The sequence below is a fragment of the Canis aureus genome, chromosome 4, assembly GCF_053574225.1.
Source record: "Canis aureus isolate CA01 chromosome 4, VMU_Caureus_v.1.0, whole genome shotgun sequence".
NCBI classification, from domain to species: Eukaryota; Metazoa; Chordata; class Mammalia; order Carnivora; family Canidae; genus Canis; species Canis aureus.
The window spans coordinates 20616499-20634774 of record NC_135614.1 but is presented as its reverse complement, the minus strand read 5'-3'; the positions used below and the strand labels follow the sequence as shown (position 1 = coordinate 20634774).

The following is an 18276-nucleotide window of genomic DNA, read 5'->3' as shown; positions in this document are numbered from 1 at the left end:
TGCACAAATCTGTGGCATTTCTATACACCAATAGTGAAGCAGGAGAGACAGAAATTTAAGAATCATTCCATTTACACCTGCACTAAAACAGGATACCTAGAAAAAAAGCTAACCAAAGAGGTAAAAGATCTGTACTTTGAAAACTATAAAACACTGGTGAAAGGACTTGAAGATGACACAAAGAAATGGAAAGAAATTCTATGCTCATGGTTTGAGAGAACAAATATTGTTAAAATGTCTATTCTAGGGCAGTCCAGGTGGCTCAGCGGTTTAGCGTTGCCTTCGGTCCAGGGCTTGATCCTGGAGACCCGGGATCGAGTCCCTGTCAGGCTCCCTGCATGGAGCCTGCTTCTCCCTCTGCCTATGTCTCTGCCTCTCTCTCTCTCTCTCTCTCTCTCTCTCTCTGTGTCACTCATGAATAAATAAATTCTTAAAAAAGTCTATACTATCCAAAGCAATCTACACATTTAATGCAGTCCCTATCAAAATACCAACAGCATTTTTCACAGAGGTAGAATAAACAATCCTAAAATTTGGATTGAACTACAAAAGACCTCAAATAGCTAAAGCAACCTTGATAAAGAAATACAAAGCTTAAAGCATCACAATTCTGGATTTTAAGTTATATTACAGAGCCGTACAAATCAAAATAGTATGGTACTGGCATAAAAATAGACATGTAGATCAGTGGAACAGAAATAGAAAACCCAGAAACCCAGAACTATATGGTTAATTAATATTTGACAAAGCAGGAAAGAATATCCAGTGGATGAAAATGGTGTTGGAAAAACTAGATAGCAACATGTAAAAGAATGTAACTGGATGATACTCTTATATCATACACAAAGGTAATTCAAAATGGGTTAAAGACCTAAATGTGAGAGCTGAAAACATAAACATCCTAGGAGAGAACCAGGCAGTAACTTTTTTGGCATTGGCCAGAGCAACTTCTGAGCCAATGGAAATAAAGCAAAAATAAACTCTTGGGACTTCATTAAAGTGAAAAGCTTCTGCACAATGAAAGAAATAATCAACAAAACTAAAAGGCAGCCATGGAATAGGAGAAGTTATTTACAAATGACATATCTGATAAAGGATTTGTATTCAAAATATATAAAAAAACTTATAAAACTCAACACCCCAAACCCACATAATCCAATTAAAAAATGAGCAGAAGATATGAAGAGACATTTTTTCAAAGAAGACAGCCAGATGGCCAACAGACATCATGAAAAGATACTCAAAATCACTCATCATCAAGGAAATACAAATCAAAACCACAATGGGGTAACACCTCCCACCTCTTGGGATAGCTAATATCAACAACACAAGAATCAACAGGTGTTGCTGAGGCAGTCGGGAAAGGAGAGCTCTCCTGTACTGTTGGTGGGAAAGCAAACTGGTGCAGCCACTGTGGAAAAAAGTGTGCAGTTTCCTTAAAAGGTTTAAAATAGAACTACCCTATGATCCAGCAATCGCATTACTAGCTATTTACCCAAAGGATACAAATGTACTAATTTAAAGGAATAACATGCACCCTGATGTTTATAACAGCATTATCTACAATAATTAAACTGTTGAAATAGCCCAAGTGTTCATCAGCTGATGGGTGGATAAAGAAGAGGTGGCATATACATACAATGGAATATTACTCAGCCATAAAATATGAAATCTTGCCTTTTGTAATGACGTGACTGGAGCTAGAGAGTATTATACTAAGTGAAATAAATCAGAGAAAGACAAATACCATATGATTTCACTCATATGTGGAATTTAAGAAACAAAACAAATGAGTGGAGAGAAAGAAAAAAAGAGAGATAATCCAAGAAACAGACTCTTAACTATAGAAAACAAACTGATGGAGGGAGATGGGTGGGCAGGTGGTTGAAACAGGTGATGGGGATTAAGGAGTGCACTTGTGATAAGCACCAGTTTTTATATGGAACTGTTGAATCACTATATTGTACACCTGAAATTAATATTACATTCTGTTAACTGGAATGGAAATGAGTTAAAAAAAACCCAAACAAAGGAAAAAAGAGACAAACCAAGAAACAGGCTCTTAACTATAGAGAGCAAACTGATGATTACCAGATGGAGGTGGGTGATTACCAGGGATGGGTGAAATAGATGATGGAGGTTAAGAGTATACTTTTTTTTAAGGGTTTATTTATATTTTGAGAGAGAGAGAGTATGTGGTGGGGAGGGTGGAGGGAGAGGGAGAGAGAATTTCAAGCAGACTCTGCACTGAGTGTGGAACCAGTGGCAGGGCTTGGTCACATGACTGTGAGATCAAGACCTGAACCACACCAACTTGGATGCTCAACTGACTCTGTCACCCAGGCACTCCAAGAGTACATTTATCTTGATGAGCACTGAGTAATGTATAGAATTGTTGAATCACTATACTGTCTACCTGAAATTAGTGTAACATTGTTAAAACTATACTGGAATTAAAATATAAATAAAATAAAATTGGCAAATGAGTCTTCACATACAGTTGGGATGCTTTTCAAAGGGCTGATTCTCCTCTCTTCCTCAAAAAAATAAATCAAATTAAAAAAAAAAAAAAGGAAAAGTTATACCTGGGTGGCGCAGTCAGTTGAGCATCTAACTTCAGATCAGGTCATGATCTTGGGGTCCTGGGATCAGGCCTGGTTTGAACTCCCTGCTGAGGAGAGTTTTTTTCTTTTAAAGATTTATTTATTTTGAGGGAGGGAGGAGCAAAGAGAGAGGGAGAGAGAAAATCTCAAGCAGACTCCCCACTGATCTCACAGCCCACTCACTGTGGGGCTCAGTCTCATGACCCTGAAATTATGATCTGAGCTGAAATTAAGAGTCGGGTGCTTAACTGACTGAGCCACCCGGGAGCTGCTGCATACAGCTCTTTAAGAGCCATTTCTCAGTGTGCCGCAGCCCTGTGGATCTTGTGGGCATGATCCCCATTGGTCTTCAAAGCCACTTGTTTTAGGTTTTTCTCAGGTGTTGGTCTTAAATTTTGGCATGCCTGACATGGTGTACAAGCCCTTTAACACTCGGGGAATAAAAAATAAAATAAAATAAAATAAAATAAAATAAAATAAAATAAAATAAAATAAAATAAAATAAAATAAAATAAAATAAAAAACAAAAAACACTCGGGCAATAGCTGTGGATTTCAAGTTTCCTCCCAAATGTGGGTTGCCACGCTGGGGATATGGGGTTTATGGTGAGATTGTATCTCAGCCTTTCCTACCTGCTTTGATGTGGTTTGCCTCTCATTTGCTTGATGTGAAGTGGTTGCTCTGCTAGTTTTTAGTTTTTTTCCAGAGGAGATTGTTCCATATATAGCTGTCGTTTGAGTGTGTCTGTGGGAGGATGTGAATTCAAGACTTTCTTACATTGCCATCCTGAACTAAAATCTGAACAGAAAAGAATTTGATGAGAAAACACACTGGAGGTATTTACAGTGCTTATTTTAATAGCAAAATTTGAGCTTAGAGATAATGTTTGCATCTTCTCATTTTTGTCTTGTCTGCCCTGTGATATTTGATAAGGTAGATAGGACAGAATGTGCATTTGTTTCTTAATCCAGAGACCATATTGATATTCAGTTTTGGCAGTTTTAGAATATTTCTAGGCTTGTTTGATGGTCAGGTTTATTCGCTTGGCTTTTTTTTTATATTTGAATATTCTGACAAGAGAAAAAATTAACACAGGATAAATTTAATGTTCAATAAATTATTGGGGCTTCTTTGCTTATTTTAAATTTCCACTCAAAAGTTTGAACAAGTAAAATCTAAGAAAGTTAAAATCTCTTCAATTAATTCTGCTTCCTTTCCCAACATATCTTCAACTGAGAGATCATTTATTTTGAGATATAGTCAACATAATGAAATTGCAATGCACTGAACTAATGAGAAAATCTCAAGAGGTCTATTTCAGTGATCAAGTACAGTGGCCTATTGGAATGAAAAATCCTCAAATGAAGTCAACATCTAATTTCTTAAAAGTAAAATCTCTAAAACTCACTTTAATCATCATCTTATTTTTATCATTTGTACATCAGCATTGTTTATCTGCAAGGTAAAATTATTGCTTTTACTCTTTAGCATGTTTAAATACACACACACAACACACACACACACACGCACACACATAGAAATGGAGTGTGTTTAGTAGGGGTATAACCTAAAGTATACTACAGATACTGTATGACCTCTCCTTGACAATTATTTGTTGTATGGGAAAAAAATCTACTTAAATAAACGAATCATCATAGTTTGAGTACTTTGAGCTATTTGGTATCAATAAATGAAGAGTGTGAGTCTTGATAATGAAAGATCAAACTTAAAAGTCTCTACACAAGCTGATCTTTCATAGAAATATTTTGTGATGATGTATTCTTGCTGGGTTTTCTTCCTTTCTTCTTTGACCCTGGGCATATTGCTTGGTTTTCATGGTTTTTATTTTGAAGACTAATGAATGTGTTTACCTTAAAGTTCCTATTTGAAGCTTCTTAGAAATAAATGTGAAGAAAATATATTTAAGAAGTAGAGCTAATGTTTTTCAGGGAAAATAAAGTGTTTAGAATTTAACAGATTGGTGAAATAGTTTATATTAATTGTAGATAAAATTACTTAAATTGTTTAGAATATTAGATTTGGTGTTTCCATTTGAATGTAGTGAAAAGGGACCAAGAAATGGGCAAGGCACAGAATGATCACACAACATGATAGATAATTAATATAAAAGTCATTATAATTATATCAAGATAAATTTGTTTACTGTGCTGTAAAAGGGGGAAAATGAGCAGACTTTGGCTATGTTTAAACTGATGGGCAGAACCTGTTCCCAGTTAAGGCTCTGAGAACTTGTCCTTCATTTGAAGCCCAATTTAGATTGCTTCATGTCTTCTGTGTAGCCTGAGTCCCTAGATTGGTATAATGAGTTTTTTTCTATTTTAGCACGTTGCTTTTATCTCTCTCTCTCTCTTTTTTTTCCCCCCTCTTTACTACCTTGCCTTTTGTTAGAGTAAGTGGTATAGTAGAAAGAACATAAACATTGTAATAAAAACCCAGTTTACACTCTCTGAGTGCTAGTTTACTCACTGTAGAATGGGGAGAGAAATAGGATTAATTTGGAAAGCACGAAGCAGGGATGCCTGGGTGGCTCAGTGGTTCAGCACCTGCCTGTCTGCCTTCGGCTCAGGGCCTGATCCCAGGGTCCTGGGATCTCAGTCCCACATCAGGCTTCCTGCATGGAGCCTGCTTCTCCCTCTGCCTATGTCTCTCTCTGTCTCTGTGTCTCTATGAATAAATAAATAAAATCTTAAAAAAAAAAAAGCACAAAGTACCTGGCACTGAGCAGGCACTCAATAAATGTCAGCGTCTTTCCCATTTCTGAGTTTCACGTCTAGTTCCTTGTAGCTTGTAAGTTCCTTTAGGGTAGGAAATATGTTTTATATTCATAGTACCTTGTGCATAGTAGGTTCTAAAAGATTATTTGTTGAATTTAATTTACTGTAGCTGTGTAAGCTTAGCACTGTTATTTCCCATTTCTTTTTCCTCTGTCATTTTGGATTGAGATAAACATGATGCTTTCATGAAATTGAGGATTTAATTCAATAGAATGCCATTATAATATAACTTATTCCATAGAGTTTGGATGGTAAGGGTCAAATCATTTCCCTGGAAACTTAATAATATTCTATAAAATCTTATTAGCCTGTCTCAAAGCATCATAGTCACAGTGGAATTCTGCTGTATTTAAGATGGTGAAGTTTCTATCTGTAGAAATCTGTCTAAAGGCACGCAGTGAGAATATGGGAAATAAATGACATGAAGAAAGAGCAAATGCAAATGTCATTGCTAGTGACATTACTTGACATTTTCAATCACTAATCTTCCAAAGTATGTTCTAATTTACTAAAATAAACCAAGAATTGAATTTCGTGTGAGCTCCCTTTGCTTAATTAATTATTAGCAGCAGAATATTCTGTGATCTACTGCAATTTGTCTCCTTTGTGTTTATCTAGTATCTGACTTAAAAATGAGCAGAAGCATTCTGATTCAGCAGAGCTGATTTTATAACTCATCTGTTATAGAGCAGAAATGAATAAATGTTTGCTGAACGTGCTGCATATGCTTCGATCACCAAAATGTTAGTTTTCTTTCCTTCTCAAAATATAATATCTGAGAGATCTTCCTGGCTGAAGTTTGTAGGGTGCTTATTTTGCATAGATATTTCTACCGAGGCAAGTGACTACCTTTACATGTATTTGTTTCCATGATTAGAATGTGAGCGCTCTAATACTTCCTTGTGATTTGAAGTTGTACATTCATCACAGTTTTTTCCCTTAAAAGTAGCACTGTAATCTAAAACACAGATTTTTAAAAAAATGCAGTATGTTCTTTTATTGGAATGAAGACTAAACATGCTTCCCATTCATATAATAATGTTGGTTTTACTTATAATACAGTTTCTAATTCTTTATAATCAATCTTTCTTATTTCATTGAAAGGCAATTAGCATTTTTTATCTCTATTATGAGTGAGAGAAACTGAGGCTCAGTGTGGACTATTTCTCTGTTTTGGGTAGTTAGGCATTTGAGAAAAATGAACTGCTATTTAATTATTTTCCTTTGTTTTCAATTTCAGTTTCAAAGAACATTTGAATCTCTTAAAAATGTTTCCAATAAATCTGATCTCCAGAAAACCTATCAGAAGCTTGGAAAGGAGCTGGAAAATCTGGATTATTTAGCCTTCAAACGTCAGCAGGTAGGAGACTCTCCTTGGTGGAGATGAACACTTTATGCTTCCTGCCATTCCTGCCTGTCAGGTTTAAGTGGATCTGGGGAGACTTATCTTCTAATATTTAGGGCAGAAATAGGTTGTGCCGTGCTGTGCTGACCTGCTGCATTCATATGGCTTCCTGAAGCATTCTTTGTGGTCCTTGTTTTTAGATGTGCATTTTGGGGGTTTCCACATGTGTCCTTATACTTACTTTAAAGAAAACTCCTGCTAGTTTGTGAAGATATAACTACGCTTTGACTAAGGCTGCCTCAATGTCATAAAGGAAACCTCTGTGATGACCTGGCCAGATGGCTTTTACATTTGACAAGGGGATACTTGAGAAGAAAAACCACTTGATGGTCAGGAAAAGGATGTAGATGTACATAAAAATTAAGGGGAATAATCATGAATATGCCAAAATTAATCAATCTTTAGTTTTCTTGTTTGATTTCTGAAGGTTAGTGGAATTTTGCTAGATGTGTAAGGTTGAAGGAAAATATGCTTTACAAATGCAGGTCTTTTAGCTTCCTTGTATAGACCTCCAAATAAATAAATAAAGAGAAAAATATACTTTTATAGTGTTGCTTTCTGAAATAGTATTTTTAAAAAATATTAGTAATCATTAAATTTTATGTGTTTGTGAGAGACTGCCACAGTAACTAGCTAGCTAATTTTCCCAAGCTGATCATCACCATTTTCTTCACAGCCACTAGGTGTCAGGGTTGTCAAGCTTTTACCTTGATTGAATGTTTATTCCGATCAGAACAGCCAGATAGACGTTTAAATTAGGTTGCATGAAATTCGGGAATGTGTTCAATGATGGATAGCGTCTAGAAAAATGACTAAGTGGCTGACTCGCATGGCCAGGCACTGAGTCCATTATTTAAGTCTTTCCTGTTAGCGTGGCAATAGGTGTGACTCTCTTGCCATTGCCTAATTCACAGATTTTGAATCTTTTGGACAGTTTTCAAAGCTAGGCTTCTTTTTTTAGTTACACCTTATAAAATTACTGTCATATGATCTAGAAATATTGACTTGAAAAGAGAATTTTGTTCTAGGTTTTGCTTTATCACCGATATTACATGAGCATTTTAGCCTTCCCATTGCCTTATTTTCCTATGAGTTATGTTTGTTTTGTAGAATGTTCTGGGGTAGATGGAGTATCTCTGCATGTACTTTATATGAAAAAGGTTTATATGAAAAAGGACACAGTATCCATTTAATTTTTATTATTTTAAAATTAGTGATGGCTTCTGTTATTAGCACATGTAACAGAAGTGGCCACAGCTCCAGAGAGCTACTACAGAAATCTTCCAAGTGGTGCTACTTAAAATTCACACTATAAGTCACTGCTCTGGCTTATGCAGTTTTTAGTACAGTTTTGTTTCCAAGAGCCATATTTTACCACTGAGGAATATTTGAGTTGGCAGGCTGTAGTCACTGTCTTCTTCTCTTTCTTTCTTATTAGCATATTTTCATTGATTAGATTCTTACATTAGCTAATTGTGAATTTGGAAAAATGCGAATGCTTGAAGGGCAGAAGGGCAGGACTCTGCCTGAATGGCATGGAGGACAGATAAGTAAATTGCACGTGTATGTGAAGAAAAGATGGGCGCATGGGATATAAATGTAGGTACATTTGTGTATATATAAATGATATATACTATTTATTAAATGGCAATTATTACCACACATTGTGATTAATACATTTATGGATCAGATTATCAAATGTTGATAACAATATAATGTGGATGGTTTAATGAGCACTGTTTTTAAGGTGAGAAAACTGTTACGAGAGTTGAATAACTTGTCTAAGGTTACTGAGCTAATAAGACATAAAGATGGGTTTCAAATCTAAATCAGTCTGACTCTGGACCTGGACATTTGCCCGGTTTCATTCCTAGCATCCCTGTAGGGAGCCAAGCTCAGGAGATAGGAAAGTGAGGTCTAGGCATGCAGTGTGAAGGCAACTTTAGGGATTCTAGGCCAAGGGCTTAACGAGACTTTTGAAAGTGGGTACCTTGTGAGAGGCAAAACAGGGCCGGTTCTCTCTCCATCTCTCTTTCTCTCATGCAAATTGTTCAATATACACAAAAACATAAAAGGATTTTTGAAAGAATATTTTTAAACAGCTAAGAAAATGTGTAAAACTTTATCTTCACAATCTTCTGAGTGTTATGTCTAGTAACCGTGGTTCTAGTGAAACTTATTGACACAAGGCAGTATTTTAAGCTCAAAGGGACAAATCCTCATGAAATGAATGTAACTGCACACATAACATACTGTCAATCCTTTTGTATTACACAACTCCAGCTCTCCCTCTCTAATGACCATTTTTTTCTACTTGGAGAAGATAGAAAGGGAATCAGAAGGAGGTAGAAAGGGTGGTACAGTAGAGAAAAAGTCAGAGACTAAAGAGTGATGAAAAAAAAGGGAAAGGAACTTACAGGGATATGACAAGAGATCAAGCGAGAGAAATTAAACTGTACTTGGTTTTATACTGTGTACCCTTCACTTTATTGTCCCCCCTGCCTGGCTCCCTGAAGGGATATTAAGAATGAGACCGGGGAAAATAGTATAGTAAATGCAAACATTGATTTTTGAAGAATTTTTAAAAATCTCAAAATAGAAAAAGAGGTAGAAAAAAAGGAGAGGAATACAAGAAGACACAGCACATGAGGGAGATGGCAGGAAATAGCAAAGAAAAATCTTGTTTACTTCCCATTTTGCTTCCAAATGTAGCAGAGCTTCCTAGAAATTTGTAGTATTAACCAAGTTCTATACCAAGCCACAGAAGAATTCTTGTGAATTAGGATGGACAGTGTTCAAAGAGTCCGAACACTGTCAACTCTTCTCTGACTTAACAGGATTTGCCTTTTATCTCTAACTCCACCCCTTAAAAGACCTCCAAACCTATTACACACAAGTCTAAATTTCTCCTACTGGAAAAAATTCAGGTCTCTGTAAAATTGCAATTCAGCAAGAAAGATTTTGCCTTATAAGGCAGGATTCTTTGTACCAGAGAATTAGTCATGGTTTGTTCCCTGGTCCAACCGTATTTATCATTCCTCTTTGTGACAGCACCTAGCTCCATAAGGACAGAGCCTCGTCTGTCATCTTCAATGCTGTGTTCTCTGCAATGTTCACAACAGTATCTGACCCATGGCAAATGTTCAATAAATACTTGTTGGTGCTATTGTTACTATGAACAAGGAAGCATGCCCAAAGTTTTGGTCTCAGATTATGGGCAATTAGTATTGATGTGTTTTACCATACTTTTAAAATTCAGTAGGCCATTAACACTTTGGCTTCCCGGATGTCAAAGGTTGGTAGATCATCCCTTGCCTTATTTATTATTTAGGTTTTCTCCTAACATCATTTTCCATCCATTTCATTAAACAAGAACAAAATGTTAATATTACCTTAACTATGAATTATGGATGACCAATGAATTGATTATAATTATTTTCTTGGACTCATTCATTAGATTTTATTTTCTGTTCCTTTCTATGACATTTTAAGCATTATTTTGAGAGATTTCCCCCCCCCTCCCTTCCGGGCCAGAGAGATCCCTGGAGTACTTTGCTCTAATCTTTTTTACCTTTCTTTTTTGGAGTTGTTGTACTTTCTCTCTTAAGTGTGAGCTTAGCTATTTCTTTTCTTTCTTTCTTTTTTTTTTTTTTTTTTTTTAAGAGTGAGTGCTTATACCTCAACAATTCCTTGGGCTATATTTTAAGTTGGGGCACAAGCATCTCTCCATTTTCCTACTGTCAAAAAGACTAATGTTGAAAATAGCTTTGGTTGGAAAAGGTAAGAGGAGCTCTGATAGATGAGGTGATGGGTTTTCTAGGATGACTCAGCCTGAAAGTAACCAGATGACAAAGCAAGATTAGCCTGAGAATCTGGAGCCTTTTTCAGTTTTTACTATCTGGAGATGCAATCTTGGCATTTATCTGCTTTGACTATTTGGTTTTTATCTTCCTGGTTAATGTTACATAGGAATGGCAATAGTAAGCTTCAGTTATTATATAGAGCCCAGATTTATGTATTAATTTGAAAGGTTATAAATCAAGAAATTTCCTTGAGGCTTTGGTTTTGCGGAAAAAAATGAAATAAAGTTTGATAATCTGTACTCAAATTTAATTCCTTCTTTTCTTTTTCTACCCTTAATACTTATAACAGCATTATAAAACACATCCCTTTTCCAGAGGCTTCTGAAGTCCTTTGGTATAAATTAAAGTTGACATTATTGAGTCAAACATTATGTAGACTAAAGCACATTTACATAGTAATGTGAAAATATGTAAAATTAAAATACTGTACTTCAGATATACATCCATGTTGGAACACATCACTTACCCTGCTCTCTCTCTTGTCTCCCTAATCATGCCATGCTTTTCTGGCCTTGTGCCCTTTTTCACAAGGTTTATAAAACTTGGTATTTAGAGTATTTGAACCTTTTCTATTTGCTTATTTAATTGCTAATCATTCTTTAACGCAAAACTAAAGTCTAGCCTCCCTCATGACACTTTATCCAGTGACCTCTAGTCAAAATGTAAACTCTTCCTTCTTTGCCATTCTTAGTTTTTTATCTGTATCATACAATTTAGCATCTTATTGCTTTTACACTTATTGAAGAGCCACATAGTGCAAGTTAGAGTATGGCTTTTAGTCAGCCAGATCTAGTTAGACTGTTTGTACCACCTTGGGTACCATAGTTATTTTTTTTTTTAATGTTAGGAAAATAATACCTAACTTATAGCCTGTTTTAAGAAAACAATATATATGGGACACCTGGGTGGCTCAGTGGTGAGCGTCTGCCTTTGGCTCAGGGCATGATCCCAGGGTCCTGGGATCGAGTTCTGCATTGGGCTCCCTGCATGGAGCCTGCTTCTCCTGTCTCTGCCTCTCTGTCTGCTTCTTTCTGTGTCTCTCATGAATAAATAAATAAAATCTTAAAAAAAAAAGCATAAAATACATAAATGCTTTAAATCCTTTAAAGTACATAAAGGAATCAGTATATAAACAACTTAGCACCGTGCCTGGCATGTGGTTAGTAAAAGTGATGGTTATTATAATGTTTTTTTGTGTTATTCTCATAAGTCATCTTCCATAATTGTTTGTAAGTTCCATAAGAATATGCTCTCTATTCTGTATACTTTTGTACAGCTCATAAGGTCCAGCACTGTTCTGAACATACCAGATGGAATGTTTCTGGACATATGTGATGTAGGGTTTGGAGGTCTGTGTGACAAAAACACACACATACACACACAAACTATTGGTATCTTTTGAGAAAGGAGTTGCATTATTTGCTTCTAATGTGTTTGTGATCTCTTGATGGGCAGTAAAATAAGAGTCCTGAGTATTGTGCCATGGCAATCTGAGGTGGAAAAAAGGCCTTAGACCCAATGTTCTGCCAAATTCCAGCTCGTGTAATAATTACATCCTATATACCTAAATTTCCCTCGTGATTCCGGGTGGTATTGTTCAAAACAATATTGTTCTCTCTTTAGTGATAATGTTCGAGAATGAATCACAGCTCTTTTCTTTTACTGACAGAGTAATCCCTTCAGATAACTCCCATACCAGGAGGGTACATAATACTTTGTAGGATAAGAATTGCATTTAAAATGACGCCTTATCAATGAGGAAAAACAGAAATAAATTAGAAAAAAATTATTTAATAAGAATGACTGTAGGTTAACACCCTTGCATTGAAAAATAAAATTCCAGATGGATAATGACTTATCACATAGAGAATGATCCTAAGCTTATCTTGGAATTCAAGGACTCTAAGGACACTAGACAACAGTGGTCTTCTGAAATCAATGCTTAGCAAGACAAAACTGAACAGTGTTAGGTTGTTGTTGTTGTACTATAACATATAGAGAAGAGGAAGTTGATGAATCTCAGTAGTTGTCTTCAGCAGTGTAAAGACCTATGGCAATAAAAATGTTATAGATAATTTAGGATAAGGGATATGCAATGATATTGCACTAGGAGTTGCTTATCTATAAGGACAATATAATGTAGACTAACTTCCCATCACATTAACACTAAAATGGAAGTTGTAAATATGTTTTACTTAAACTTTAAAAAAAGAACTGGAAGGTATTATGCTGAGTGAAATAAGTCAATCGGAGAAGGAGAAACATATGGTCTCATTCTGGGGAATATAAAAAATAGTGAAAGGGAATAAAGGGGAAAGGAGAAAAATGAGTGGGAAATATCAGAAAGGGAGACAGAACATGAGAGACTCCTAACCCTGGAAAATGAACTAGGGGTGGTGGAAGGGGAGGTGGGTGGGGTGTGGGGGTGACTGGGTGACGGGCACTGAGGGGGGCACTTGATGGGATGAGAACTGGGTGTTATTCTATATGTTGGCAAATTGAACACCAATAAAAAATAAATTTATATATAAAAAAATAAAGTACCTATGTATTTGGAATTATTCAGATGCAGGCTAAGGAAGAGTGTAGTTGGGGCTAAATGAGCATTAACAGGAAGTAATAAGCTTCTAGAACAATAGTTCTAGAAGCAATAGATTCACCTCAGTGGTTTTTGCTAGATGAAATATGTTAATACCTCAATTGGGAGAAGATCCTTCCTTTCCTTGTTCTGTAATTAATCCAACTCTCTTGAAAGAATTCTGATTGAATTGCTCCTTTTAAGAGTAAGTCAACCAAAGACTGCTACATTAAAATTTTCATGTCTACCTTAGATGGTATTCTGTTTCTTACTTGCCCAATGAAGTAAAATGATTATGCCATTTATAAAACTGCTTCTGAAGATCCCAAAACATTTCAGATATTATTTAAAAATTCATCACACAGGTATTAAAAATGTTGAATTATAAGATTGTGCTACACCAAAGTTCAAATCAACCCCAACATGTTTCATTTTATTCACTATAGATGCAATTCCATTTTTATTCAATTGCACACAGTTTGTCTCACAGAAAAAAAAAGTTGGTGTTACATTTATTCTTCAGGTTTCTGGTACAGAGAGAGAAGGTTGGATACATCATTCAAGGTCATTCCAAGTAACAGATTCAGAATTAATATTCACATTTCCTAATTTCTAGCTTATTGCAATAGCCATACGATCATTTTCACTACTTCATAAACTGCAGATCTTTATGGGGTAATTTCTTTTTCTATAGTTATAGTCTGAAGTTAAAAAACCTTATGGACTTTTATGTAAGAATCTCATCCTTTATTTAAAAACAAATAATCAAAATGATGTATCTTGTATATTGGTTCTCCTTCTAAAATTTGATTTCCACCTTGGACATAGTTAATAGTCATGACAAGTAGGTGTCTTCTAATTAATTAGTAAAGTACAAACGTGAAAACATCTTTTAAATTCTAAGGTTTGCTATTCTATTTCCATCTGTCTCTGGGGTTCAGTTTATTGGTGGCACTTAGGTAGAAAGCTGTTGAATCAGGCATATACTAGCTGATTTTCATGGACCAGAGAAGATTTATTAATTTTTTACAAGGTTGTTTGCTATGATAGTTTGCCTCATGGGCAGCTTATAGCTACTTTATAGTGGGGGATGCTTATTGAAATAGTTAATGCTTTATTATGGGTTGTTTTCAAAATTTACAATGCTGATAGGAATTTCAGGGTGCTAAAAAACTTTAGTGTTTGCATCAATATGGCACTTAGTTGTGCATGTCTTATATTGATATACCTAAGTCCATAAGATTGTCAATAAAAGTTGGTTATTGATGAAGAATTAAAGTCCTAAAAGAGTTAAATCTGAAAAGATATCTTCTGTAGTCTGTTTTGTAGCTTGAAAATGATCTGTGTGTGCAAAAATGATAGATTTTCCCTCCAAGGACTATGAGTTGTGGTGGCATATGATGCAGACTAAAGAAGGCATATGAGAATCAATCCCTTAAACTAAGGAGTCTTTGGAATTTGTCTAACCCAACTATTTTATTTTAGAGATGAGAAAAATGAGGCCCATGGAGATATCCTGTACAAGGCTACATACTTTGCTAATGGCAGAACAGGGGCAATAATAGGGAGTGACATTTTCTTTGGTTCTTTTGTGAGTCCTTTAGCATAAGTCAGCATAATATGTGTATTGATCCTTCGGTATCTCTGGTTTGTATACTGAATGTAGATATGGATACTTTGAACACCTAAATTTATGTGTATACTGTTAGATATCGAGATGCCTGTAAATGCAGGTCACTCAGTAGTGACATTTTTTAAAAAAGAAAAGACAATACAGTAATATCACAATACTTTAGGAGAGATAGGAATTATAAACATCATCTAGCTCAATCACTTCAATACACAGGTATACAAATAATACAGAAAACGTCATTTTGGGGACGCCTGGGTGGCTTAGGGTTGAGCATCTGCCTTTGGCTTAGGTCATGATCCCGGGAGTCTGGGATCAAGTCCTGCCTTGGGCTCCCTGTGAGGAGTGTGCTTCTCCCTTTGCCTATGTCTCTGCCTCTCTCTGTGTGTCTCTCATGAATAAATAAATAAAATCTTAAAAAAATCCATATCATTTTTTTCTTTTATTGCAGAAGGATTTTGATTTCTTTGACAATTTCTAGATCCTGTGTCCTCCAAACCAATGCCCTCTAAACCAGTGCTTCCCAAATCTTATTATGTATACAAATCATGTGGGAAATTTTGTTGAAATGCACATTTTGATTCAGTAGGTTTGGAGTAATACAGGAAAGTCAAACAAGCTCCTCAATGATGATGATCCTCAATGATACTGCTGACATAGGGACCACACTCTGAGTATGAAGGGAGTTTAAATAATAAATTGCAGGAGGGTATTATTTCCAGTTGTATTGCAGAAGTCTAATACAGTCCCTGGAACTTAGTAAGTACTTAATAAATATTTTGAATTTGAATGATGATCCCATAGTAAGGTTTGTATCTATGTGTAGGACATAAAAAGTATTGCTATCCTTTACTATAATACCCTTTATCACAAATTTTATAGCTTACTTTGGTGTTCTGTCATGTGAAAGGACATGCTCATGCCCATAAATTTTATGTTTTTGTAGATTACATATTTTAGCAGTTATAGAAGTTGTTCTTCACAAATCTTTGCCGCAAGTGAAAGCATAGATTGAATATGAGGGCAATTGAGTCTAAGGTACAAGGAGCTGAAAAAGAGGAAGAATGTAGTATTTTAGCCCTGCAGCGTCCACTCTGACTTTGCCAAACTGACCATGGGACCAGCTGGTATTAGCAGCCTTTGTTCCAGAAAAGCAAGCTCAGTCAAATACCTACCACAGACCTGAAGAAAATTAGAATCTCAAACATATTCTTGTTAAATTTGTGTATCTAAGTGTGTCTCTCTACCTGTGCTCACAATCAGAAACATCACAGGGACTGTTACTGCATCCTTGTCAGGTGAAAAGATTACTGCTACAGTTATAGCTCTCTGCGTTAATAGTGCTTGGAGCGCCTAAAGCACTATTGGCTAAAATTCAAAGGAAGTGTTGATGTAGCTAAGATGAGGCCAACAGTTTTGCTGACAGTGAGCTTTAAACATGCATACACCAATCATGCAGCCTTTTGTAGATGTTAAGTTGTTTGTTTGTTAGGAGCTGATTGCCTGAGGGCTAATTTAATATGTAATGAAAAATTCAGTTTATTCCTTTATTTTTTTTAAAGCATACTCGATTTTTGCTCTCTAAAATATCATATTTGGACAGTTTTAAGCTTTCTATTTAGAATGAAGCTAATCAGCTTTTATGTTTTTGTTTTTTTTTTTTTTTTAATCTCATGCTGCAAATGTGACAGCAGTAGAAACACATACTGAAAGACACCTAGGTAAGGGGAAGTACCACCAGAAGGTGGAGCAACATGGCTGCTTTGCTCTGCATCTTGGTCAGTGATTTACAAGGGTATACATATGCATAGGCTTTCTTCCATACACTTAGGTTTGAATTGACACAAAATATATACAAATTAATCTAATTAATATTCTTCAGAGTCCTATTACTATTTAAATAGGATGTCTTTGAATTTTCACATTGTATATAGCTTTTCTTTCTTTTATGGGCAGCTGACATTTCTTTTCATTGACCAAATTATTAACTATTATAATATATATTATATTGCTTGATATATTTAGTATCATGTATGGGATTTTAGCAATATATCACAATTAACCTGTAATATACATTGCATTCTTCTCCTTAACTGTATTTTTATGAATCTCATTTTTTCTTTGTTGTAACATACAACATTAATACATGCTAATATTCTCTCTATAAATGCTGCTCATATTATTATAGCATCTGGTTTCACCATAGTTAAGTATTTATCATTTACTCCATTATAAAACCTTTGTTCCAAAAGAGCTGTATGAGCCTATTAGATATATACACAATTAGGTAGGTAATGATCTGTGGCTGCATCCATACAGCATCAACAGCTAACCTGTAGCTGGTTTTCCAAGTGTGGTGCTGATTGTTGATAGGAGGTACTTAGATTATGGGATGAAACTGTTTTGATTATTTTGAGGGCTCTGTGTGTGTGTGTGTGTGTGTGTGTGTATGTGCACACTCTGAATTTAAGTTCTATATTTTGTTTTAATTTTACTGTTAGTGAAGAAATTATTTACTTCCTGATTCTGATTTAGATATTGGTATTTATCTCTTTTGTGCTAAGCTCTCCATTCACACACTGGGAATTACTGAAGTCTTTCTTGGTACTTTCATTAGTGCAGAAGAAGGAAATGGTCCACCACGTTTCATCACTGATAGTTATACATTTATGTCTTCATCCTAAATTTATATTTGTAAAATTAAAGGTTATTGAGTTTTGGTCTTTTTCCCAGCTTCCATGTTAGAGTCATTAAAAAAAGGGGGCTGTCACAGAAGCTGACATTATGAAGGAAAAATTTGAAGAAAGATTTGAAAGAGAAAAAAATGCATTAATGAAGGGAGCTATAAAAAATAGCTAGGATACTTTTGACATTTTTTGATAATCATCATGTGTAAATTTAGAGAAACTAAATATGGTAACTTACTCTGGTAAATTTCCCAAGTTTTGGGGCTTCTTTGTCAGCTTTTGAGTGTAAGCTCAGTGAGCCTCATTTTCTCAGGGTAAAGGCATCACTTCTCACTTCGGGTCAGAGCAGCAAGTCTTGGGGTGTGATATGATGTGTCATATATAAGTAAAGAGAATTTTTGGTAAGCATCAATGTGCTATATTGAGAAAATATTAAGCAGAAAGTTATAGCTTGCCTTTTGCTCACTCTTACAAAAACATATGTCTGTCTATACCATATAGTTGGGGTAGTAATACTTAAGGTTAAACTCCTTTAACAACTGAGGAATTATGTTTGTTTTATTTAGGACATGAGTAACATTAAACCTAGACTGAACTGAAGTGAATGAATTAAATGTACCTGAACTTTGTTTTAAACTTAGAAGAAATGATTTATTTGGAAATTCTGAAATCTGTCCGGAAACAGGGAGTATTTAATTCCTGGCTTATGATACTT

The 18276-nt window shown here is 35.3% G+C and overlaps 1 protein-coding gene across 7 annotated transcripts in view; it reads left to right on the top strand.

The window, feature by feature from the left end:
• Positions 1-18276, top strand: part of CTNNA3 (catenin alpha 3) — a 1688099-nt gene that overhangs the window by 178889 nt on the left and 1490934 nt on the right. For all 7 annotated transcript variants that reach the window (XM_077894689.1, XM_077894690.1, XM_077894691.1 and 4 more), the window contains exon 5: positions 6639-6758. In XM_077894689.1, the coding sequence (XP_077750815.1) occupies positions 6639-6758 (120 nt within the window). The remainder of the gene's footprint in view (positions 1-6638; positions 6759-18276) is intronic.